This window comes from Rhinolophus sinicus, chromosome 7 (genome assembly GCF_057876585.1).
Source record: "Rhinolophus sinicus isolate RSI-liver-muscle chromosome 7, RSI-T2T, whole genome shotgun sequence".
NCBI classification, from domain to species: Eukaryota; Metazoa; Chordata; class Mammalia; order Chiroptera; family Rhinolophidae; genus Rhinolophus; species Rhinolophus sinicus.
Window position 1 is genome coordinate 52,469,098 of NC_142507.1, and position 9,834 is coordinate 52,478,931.

General features: G+C 47.8%; 1 protein-coding gene and 1 long non-coding RNA gene across 4 annotated transcripts; one reads left to right on the top strand and one right to left on the bottom strand.

The window, feature by feature from the left end:
• Positions 1–14: 14 nt before the first annotated feature.
• RFX5 (regulatory factor X5) lies at positions 15–9,391 on the bottom strand. Of its 3 annotated transcripts, none has more exons than XM_019740050.3 (10): positions 9,234–9,391; positions 8,187–8,315; positions 7,918–7,951; positions 7,449–7,531; positions 7,211–7,330; positions 6,904–7,023; positions 6,682–6,763; positions 6,171–6,372; positions 5,868–5,968; positions 15–5,734 (listed from the first exon to the last, which is right to left on the bottom strand). In XM_019740050.3, exons 1-10 carry the CDS (start codon positions 9,365–9,367, stop codon positions 4,772–4,774), a joined length of 1,968 nt encoding a protein of 655 aa, XP_019595609.3. In that variant the 5' UTR covers positions 9,368–9,391; the 3' UTR covers positions 15–4,771. The 3 variants fall into 3 exon arrangements, with proteins under 3 accessions (XP_019595609.3, XP_019595610.3, XP_019595611.3); XM_019740051.3 differs by having other exon boundaries at positions 9,174–9,272; XM_019740052.3 differs by lacking the exon at positions 9,234–9,391 and adding an exon at positions 8,786–8,910.
• LOC141568569 (uncharacterized) lies at positions 9,002–9,834 on the top strand. Its single transcript, XR_012491723.2, has 3 exons — positions 9,002–9,211; positions 9,328–9,434; positions 9,655–9,834. It is a non-coding gene; the product is annotated as an uncharacterized LOC141568569 (long non-coding RNA).

Consider the following 9,834-nt stretch of genomic DNA (forward strand, 5'->3'; position numbering starts at 1 on the left):
CTTAGACAAATATATAGTGACATTAATTTGCCCATTTAATGTGAGTGAATGTGGCATTTGCTTTGATTTCTAAAGAAAGTTGATTGTTATCCACAAAAATAAGCCATAAATTCATTTATTTGGGACCACAGACTAGACATATAGAGTTTGTCTTGGTTTAATAGCAAAATATTATTTCAAATTTTAGTAAATTATAAATTATCTTTAACTTCATTTATGATAGGGCTAAAATAAAAGATGACATGGGGTGGGGAGGTAATGGAAGTGGGGAACAGGGTATTGGGGAGAGAAAAAGGAATGGTAGAGGAGCAGTAGACAGTCCCCAAAATCTTAGTTTAGCCCTTCATCTAATGAGCTAAAGATTGCCTGAATTACAGCATAACTTGTTTCATGTTAGATTTTAAAAATAGAGTAAGTTTTTAAATAGGCTATAACATTCACGTAAACGCCATACATTCACCATAACATTCATGTAAATCTCAAAGTTATCCAGTGCCCTGTTCTCCCAAAGTGAAAGGAAACATCCCCAAACCCAATCACAGTGAGGACAGTATTTCCTTGGGTGCTTCTATCTATTCTATCACCAGTGGTTTATTTTCCCACATGCCCATCACCTCTGATGTGTTAGCAGTCTGGTCTAGTCCCTCATCTCTTCTTACCGTGTTTCCCCAAAAATAAGGGTCTTGTATATATTAATTTTTGCTCCAAAAGACGCATTAGGCTTATGTTCAGAGGCTGTCATCCTGAAAAATCATGCTAGGGCTTATTTTCCGGTTAGGTCTTATTTTCGGGGAAACACGGTACATGAATAATGGCAACAGCTGCCTGGCTGGTTCCTCTTTACTCCAGTTCCTTCATCCTCTGATGCAACCTTTATACCTTTCACACATTCATTCAGTCAACAGATAATTATAATGGTGTGTGTTCTTCTTCTAGTGTATTTCTCACTAGTAGTCAAACACATCCTTTCTGTCGGACAGGATTCTCTACGGGGTTGTACAGCCAAACCGATACATCCCACATCCTCAAACCCCTGCTTTTCCTGGAATGCCCTCCTCTTGCTGCCCAAATTGAGCTCTCTGAATTTACACCCAGCTCCTATGCAGTAGAATGAGTATCAAGATTGAACTGTTACGTTGTTCTGTTCTTGCTGTGTGAGTTAGACTTATCCAGCTAAAGCCTCCTTATCTCTGCTGGGAAGTCATCCGTCATTCCTGTCTGACCTATGTGCTACTCTTCTGGGCTCCCACAGCTCTGTGCTTACTGCTAACGTAACTCACATTGTGCTGCGATCGTCACTGACTGAAAGGCAGAGCCTAAGCCAACGAGCTTCTAACAAGTGCCTAGCACTTAAAAAGCAAGAAGGGAAATATCCAAACCACAGTAATGGACTCCTACTTCAGGTGGCATGGATATGAGAAAGGACTGTCCCATTAAAATATAACTAGATCCTGGACCAATTACAGCAGGCATGACGTTTAGCACGTTGCTGGGCTTGCAAGAAAGTAAGGCAAATCACAAAAGGAAGAAAATAATAATATAAAGCTGAAACTTACATGAAGGATGAGCAACATGCAGTAGGAAAAGCAGGTTTGCCCTGGGGACAAATGCCAATATCAGTATTGTGATCAGAGGCTACACTTCGGGCCTAGCCAAGGAATGGGAGAAAACCGGGGCCTCCTGAATTAAACCAGGACTTTTAAAGGGTTAGGAGCACCCTTTGGCTGCGGGCAGAAGCAAGGTACCACCGACTTAGGCCCTCTGGGTTCCCATAGATTAAATTTAACAAAATATGAGCTCAAAACCCCAAAATACAAAACATACAAGCAAACAAGCTACCACAGGCAACAACAAAACAGATCTGGACATCCACGGTAAGTTACAGAATATAAAATAACAACCCCAACAAATTTCAAAGAACTGGTAGCAGAGAGACCACATTCTCTGAGCACAAATGATTAAGCTGAAAATCAACATCAAAAAGATAAATTTTTAAACATCTAGACATTTGGAAATTTATAAAACTTTTCTAAATCATGAATCAAAAAAAAAATCACAAGGGTAGTTTAAATATTCTTAGAACTAAATAATTGAAATGCTTTACAACAGAAAAACTTGGGGAATGTAGAGAAGCAGGTCCTTAAAAGCTTACAATAGAAAAGACAGCTTGAAAACTAAGTAGATAGGTGTCAAAATTGAGATGTTGTAAAAGAACATAAAATGAAATCTAAAGCAACCAGAAGAAAAGAAATACCATAGAGAAGATCCACAATTAATGAAATGGAAAACAAATACATAAGGGAGAGAATCAACAAAGCCCAAAGTAGTACCTGAAGATAGACAAGTAAAATAACAAATTTCTGGTGCCAGTAATCGGGGGGGGGGGGGGGGCAAGTAAACAGTAGAAATGAAAAGGAGGAAGTAAATACCCAGAGCAGAGGTAAAAAAAAATAGAAAAAATTTCATTAAGGAAAAAAAAGACATAAAATACACGAAATTCTAGAAAAACACTTTACCTAAATTGACTTACGAAGAAATAGAAAGCCCAAATAGCCATGACTGAAGAAACAGAATCAATAGTTAAAAATTGTTACCACAAAGAAAAGCCAGGCTCAGATGGCTTTACAGGTGAGCTTTACCAAACTTTCAAGGGACGGTTCCTTTCAATCTGAGGTAAACAATTCCAGAGAATAAGATGGAGGGAACAGTCCCCAACTCAGAGGGTGTACAGACCAAAAGGACCATCTTAGAAAACCTTCCAGAAATCTTACTAAAAACAAAGGCACTAACATGTACAAGAATGGTCATAGCAGCATTGTTTGTAATAGCGAAAAATTGGAAACAACCCAAAGTCCTTTGACAGGTGAATGGATAAATAACTTGTGGTTTACACACTTGATGAGATATTACGCAGATGAAAATGAATGAATCATAACTATCTACAACAATGTGGATGAACCTTAGAAATGTTATATGAAAAAAGCAAACTACAGGGAATTATTAGAGTATAAAATGTGTGCAATGCTAAAAAAGCAAAACTGAATAGATTTCTAAAGGATATATACACATATGGTTATATATGTATAGTTAAATATATATGTAGTAGGTAATTAATAAACACAAAACTAAGGACAGTAGTTACCTCTATGGAGAGGCAGGGAATAGGACAGGGGAGGAACACAAGAAAGTCAATGGTATTTCTAATGTGTTAATGCGTAAGTTGGATGATGGATCATAGGTAGTCATTTAATTATTAGGCTTCATAATTTATTCATGTTAAATACATTCTTTATAGATATCAAACATTACACATTATAATTTTTAAAAATCTGCTGTAGCACAACTAAACGAACAAGTCTCCCTGAAAGAAAATCTGTCTTTCTTGGGAAGAACCAAGATTCCCTGACAGAAGCTACCCTACGGCGGCAGAAGACCAAGTGTCTTCGGCAAACGCCCGCTGGTTTACTGCTTTTCCCAGGATGCACCTGGACCGTCCGGATTGCCTTTCCATGTGTGCTCCCCAATGCACAGAGCCACCCCCTCCCATACAGCTAGCCTAAACCCCACAATCCTGGCTAGTCCTGACACATGTATGACAAGAGACTGACACCTGGTGGGTGCAGAATGAATTTAATAACATGACTAGAAGGAAATCTTTCCCTCTATTTGGTGAGAGTGGCAGTAGGGTGGGAGACAGGGAAGCAGAAATGAGGAAAACAGGAAACAGAAAAAGGAAGGAGCCCCAGCTCTGAGACACAGGTGCAAAAAAGAGACTGTCATCTAAATGAGACTAAAGGGATAGTCCCGAAAGGAGGGTGACTTCCCTCTCATTCCTTCTGAGACCACAGGAAGAGGAAAGAGGTTACAGCTGCAGTAAGGAAAATGCCCAGGCTGTGAGGGAGAAAAGCAGGTATGGCTGATTTCCACCTAGAAAGCTAAAACCACAAGTACTTCCTAGCAGTGGCTGGGTGTCAGCTGCCTCCCCAGGGACTTCCCCCTTCCAGTTTCCATTTGGGGATCTGTGTGATTCTGAGGAGGCTGATCCCACCTTTTCCACAGGTGCAGTCCAAGACACAGAGTAAGCAAATTAGCATGTACCAGCCCTTGGCCACAGAGATGGGCTAGGGGTAAATACATGACTCGAGCTGGCCTAATCAGAGTGGATCATAGGGTTTTTGCTAGGATTCCTGGTACAGAAATGCCACGTTTCTGGCTGGACGTAAGAGAGCAGACAAGTAATTCCAGGAGTGCTGGCAGCCCCAAGGCAGCCCAGGCTGAAGGTAATCCTACGGACGGAAGGTAGAGCAGGGAGCAGCGGTGGCGGAAAAGTCACTCGGGCATTTAGACACAGAGACACTGGATCAGCTGTACCTGGAGCCAGCACTACCTCTGGACTTTCCAGTTACATGAGCCAATAGATCTTTATTTGTAAGCCAGCTTGAGTTAGGCTTTCTACGGTTTAAAACCCAGAGATTCCTAACCTAACTATTCATCACACTCCATCCATCCCTATCTCCCCCCAGGATAGCACAGGGATCCAAGTAAGGAGGTCACTAGATTTATTAGTGACTCTGAAGCCAAGGGGACCGAGCTGAAAAGGTCAGAGGCAGGAAGCAGGCACTGTGTTAAGACAGAGAAGCCGCAGCTGTCTGTACAGAAGAGCGTGAATTCCCTTCGGAAAAGAGCCAGAGAAGCGAGTGTGGACGAGGGCCTGGATAGGCAGTCAGGTAGAGATCACATCTGAATATAAACACGCTTCCCCACACACCTATCACGGGGGTGTCGCTTTGGGGTCTTTCTGCTCCTGGGACGAGGCACTTTGAAGCACGTGCCCCTTTGAGTCTTTATTACCCTGTGCTGCAGTGTCTGCCTCTCCCCGGACCAGGTGAAGACCCTCCTTTTGGCTTCTACTGCCCCTGATGACACTCACTTTTGGGGTGACAAGAGGAATTTTATCTTCTCCTCTGGCATGGCGGGAGCTGGGGCCCCTTCCTCCTTTGGACACAGCACCATCTTCCTGACCTTGGGCAAACACCACCCCCTTCTCAGCCTCTCCCACTGGTCCTGGCCTCTCTGACCCCCCAGAGGCCCATGTCTCCCGTGGTAACCTTGAGGCCTGGGAAGAGTCCACGGCAGCTGCTGCCTTGTCAGGGGTACAATGCCTTTCCCTACTTCCACCTGATTTTTTTCGAGGGCGTCCCCGTTTTCTTTTGGCATCACTTCCTGTATCCTCTATATCCTGCTTTGCTGCTTTAGCCGGTGGGTCTTGCCCATTGGCCTCACTCACAGGTACTTCAGCTGTCCTCTTGACACCCTTGTCATGGGGTCCTGGGTCACCGCCTATGCCTACCTCCCTATTCTCTGTGCCCAGCAGCTGAGTGAGCCCCGCAGGTGGAGCTTGCCCAGGTCCAGGTCCAGGCAAAGCAGGAACAGTTGGTAAGATCATATTAATGAAGGGCACAGCTGCCTGGGGTCCCCCAGCCCTGGTGGGCAGAGGCAGCGTGGCCAATTTCAGAGTGCCTGGAGGAAGCTTGGGGGCCAGGATGGATGGAGAGACATGGATTGGTTGAATAAGCGAGCGAGGGGCCCGGGGCAGGAGCAGAGGCAGCCGGGCCACCAGGGCGTTAACCTGCGGGTTACTGGCTGCAGGGGCCGGGCTCTCGACTACACTCTTCTTCCGCTCTGCACGTGCTGGGGGGCCAGCCCCAGCCCGGGCTTCCAGCTCCTGAGGAGGCTGAGAGGTAAACAGAGGACACAGTGAATGGGAAGACTGGACACTGGAGGTGAAAAAGTACGGCACCCGCGGGCGAAGGGTACGTTGAGCCCGCAGCCCAGGGCTGCAAGGTCAGGGGCACTGACTTCCTTACCTGGGTTGGTCTCTCTGGTTTCTTATGGGCTCCACCCTCTAGGTTCTCTACACCATTCTTGGATTTAGATGACCGTTCCCGAGGAACATGTTCATCCTCTTCTGCAGAAGTGTCAGAAAAGGTAATAAGGTGAGGAGGAAACAGGATGGAGAAATGGGGTGATTCTGACTGACTGACTGGTAGAGGCAGGGAAAGGTGGTCTAGGAACAGAAGGCAAATCCAAACTCCTCTCTCCTCCTATGTGTGGAGGCCTTTGAAGTTGAAGCCTGAGGGTTTCTCGGACAGAAGAGAGGGTCCACCCACCAGCAAGCCCCATGGCCTTGAGCACGTGGGCATGTGAAGATCGGGCAGAGATGAGATGCTGCTGGAGCAGGAAGCGGGCGACCTCAACGATGGAACTGAAGGACCGTTTCAGGATTCGCTCTGCCCAGTCACAGGTCAGGGCACAGGCTGCCTCGACCAGTTCATCCCGAGGTGCTGGGGTTACTTCTGGGCCCATTTCTGGCTGCAGTGAGGAAGGACGTGCCCCATCACACTCCAAACTAAAGGACCCCTGACCCCTCTCAAACACCCATGTTGACCATAGGAAGACCAGACTGGGGGTGGGAGGGGCCTGTACCATCCCATCCCAGAAACCCACCAATTCCCTTCGTCCTCTGCCCCAGCCGTAGGGTGGGCAGAGGGCATATCCTACATACCCAGAAGGTATGTGCAGAATGACCTAGGCTGTGTCAGCCCTCAAAACATGTCCCAAAGACCTGTGACTTCTACCTTGGAGAGAAGAGTGCAATCAGAGGGTTGTCTTATTACTTACACTCTCAGAGCCCTTCAGGTCAAGGCCAGGCAAGGGTGGCATAGATACCAAGGTCTTTCTTCGTATGCCACTGTAGCAATATCTGATGCAAGTTAAGGAGCAGCCCACACTTGGGGTTTCCAAGCCTCTTAGGAAGGTTAGGCAGTTTCTCGTCCTGGCTCTCCACATCCACAAATTTTCCTCCCCATGTCCTCCAGCCCCAACCTCTCCAGTCAAGGATACTTGGACTGGCCCCGGCCACCCAGCCTTCGGGCCTTGATGTCAGGGAAGATCTCTCGGATGATTTTGCCAAAGTTGGCTGTGCTGAGTGGGCGGCAACAGGCAAGGCTCTCACAGTACTTCCTGAGTGAGTGGGGGCAGAGTGGGAAGATACACAGAGGAGGTCATGGGTGGGTTCAGAGGGCCCCTGGGATCACGCTGGGGAAAGTCTTTACGAACTCAGGCTCTGTCATGGCAGGGAGCTCTCCAGGGGCAAGGGGGTAGTCCTATGCCCACCAACCCACCCTCTCACCACCCCCCGTGCACCCACCGATAGGCATCGTAAACACTTTGCTTTGGCAGACAGGTGTCAGTATGCTCTTCTAGGTGGTTACGGATCCACCTGTAGGCGTACATGTACTCCTCATTGCTGAGTGTACTGGGCTCTGAGCTGCAAGGGAAGTAAGAAAAGCAGCACTGAGATCCCAACCGTGGTCCTGCTTCTATCCAGACCACCACTTCAGTACTGCTGGCTCCGCTGACAACTGCAAGTCCAGCGCCAAACCTACCTTTTGTCTCCAGTACTGGGCCCTGAGGGGAGCTGAAGGTAGAGATACAGCTTGTCATTGTCTGAGAATTTCTGTACATCTTGCTGAGGAAGGAAGAACAGAGGCAGGAGAAACAATAAAGCCAAGAAAGATGCATGGTAGGACCTGCAGACCTTTACCAAAAAGTCTTAGCTGACTTAGAGACGTCAGACTGAAAAAGGACCTTAGAAGGATTTGAAGTTGGGTGCTCACTGTGCTCTCAGGGGCCCTTAGGGGCTGCCATGGTGACAGGGGGAGCAGAGGGGATCAGAGGTCACAGAGACACGGAGATGCTCAAGGTCATATTGGCAGCAAGTTGCAAAGCCAACTGTCTTCTGACAGGGTAGACAACAGTGCCTCTCCCAGAAAACCTTTCAATTATCCATATCCTCACCATCCTCATCCCCCACCAACTCCATCTCTCTGTTGCCCTCTTCCCCAAAATACTCACCAGGATTCCCTCTACTTTGTTCTGCACGGCCTTACTGTGGAGGAGAGAAGAAAGCTGGAGGTCAGACACAAGATTTGCCCCCTCCTGGTCTGATGACTCAGGGCTGAGATGCCGACCAGGTGCTCCAGAACTGCTACCGGGGCAAGAATCTCCCCCTGGTTAGATGCACTTGCCGGGGGAGAGGCAGTCCATCTACAGAGGAAGTGAGGGGCTACAGGGATCGACGCCCACGTCTGGAACAAGACTTGGAGGTGGTGGTGAGTACTTACGAAATGGTACCTCGGAGCCTCTGGAGAAGGGTGGTAGGCTCCCCGGCCTCAGCACTCCCTGAGGGGGCCCTCCCCCCAGTCTTTGGACTCTTAGCACCAGGTTCATCTTCTGCCATCCCGGCATGAGGGCTAGGGTTGACAGGAAACAGGGTAAGATTTAACTTTCCTTCCTCCAGAGACCCCAGGGCACTCTTCATCTCTCTACCCAGAAAGATGGAGAAACAGAAAGAAAGCCTCCGAATTTCTCCAGTGGTCTTTCTCTCACCAACTGCCTTGTCCAAAAATTAGAAATTATTTCTCTCTCTCTCTCTCTCTCTCTCTCTCTCTCTCTCTCTCTCTCTATATATATATATATATATATATATATATATATATATATCCCAAAAGATCTTTGCCATCTTCACTCTATCTGCCCCACCTTTCTGCAGTCTGTCTCCTAAATGTGGAAAACTGTAAAGGAAGAGCTAGAGGGATCGGGGATCCATGTTCGAAAGACATTTTCCTTTCTGCTTCTGACCCCCATACTGCCCTCTTCTCCCTCAAAAACAACAACCACCACCACAAAACAAAGTTCCCTAATTCTCTCATACACTCCTCACCACTGAATCTGCCTGGGAGGTCAGGAAGGATACGAACACATTCTGCCCTCCCAGGCTTGGAAAACACTGGGCCCAAGTTCTCATTGCTTAATCTCGCCACGGCTTCCCCCGCCGCCCCCCTCCCCACGTCGCCGGCCCCTACGTCATCGCCCTCAACATCCCATCCTGATGCGCGCCCCCACCTCCCGCCCTTCCCCCTCCATTCAATCCCCGGTTGCTGCAGAGTAGGGGGTTCAGGGTAGCGGAACTCCAGGGCTGGGCGTAGGAAACCCGGTGGGGGGAACGAGGTCCCAGATTCGGGGCACGTGCACATGGGTGTAGAAGCTGTTGAAAATACAGCTGAAATCTTTTTCTGCTCTCCTCCCAACTCATATTGCCCCCTCCCTACCTTTGAACAGTCGCCTTCCCACACAAGCAACAATCAAGGTAAGGGAGAAAGAGAAACTACCTCGTAGCCACCTTCACTCCAGCCCAGCCCCACGGTCCTGGCCCAGCGGGCTCATGCGTTGCTTTATTTTCTTTTTCCTGAATGGCTGGAACAGCCCCGATCTGCCTAGATACTCGCACGGCCTGCTCTATCATTGGTCGTTGATGCCACCCGGAGACCGAAGGAGCGGGGCTCACACCAGCGGCAGCTGAAGTCTGCCTGGTAACAGAATCTGATTGGTCAATAGGGGAGGGAAAATCCAAAGTTGGTCTTATTTGAGTCAAGAGGGGGAAGTCCGGGTTAGGTTTCGGTTAAAACTGGGGTCGGTTGGGACTGCCGGTCCCAAGAGGTTCTTCTCTTAAAGGGACCGCAGGACGAAAGACCCGGAGCTTGACTCCCTCTGGTGCTTTCTTTTCTTTTGCTCTCTCGTTTCGTGTTTCAGTTTTGCTTTCGGTCGTCAGAGCTTCTGGAAGCACAGAATCAATGGATGATAAAATAACTAGAAAATTATGGATAGTAGTGATGGAAGTTCGCTGGAAGCTCATATAACCCTTTTTTGATGAAAAACAAGTTGAACCATTCCTCTTCCCACCCGCATATGCATACAGGCACTCAAACCTGC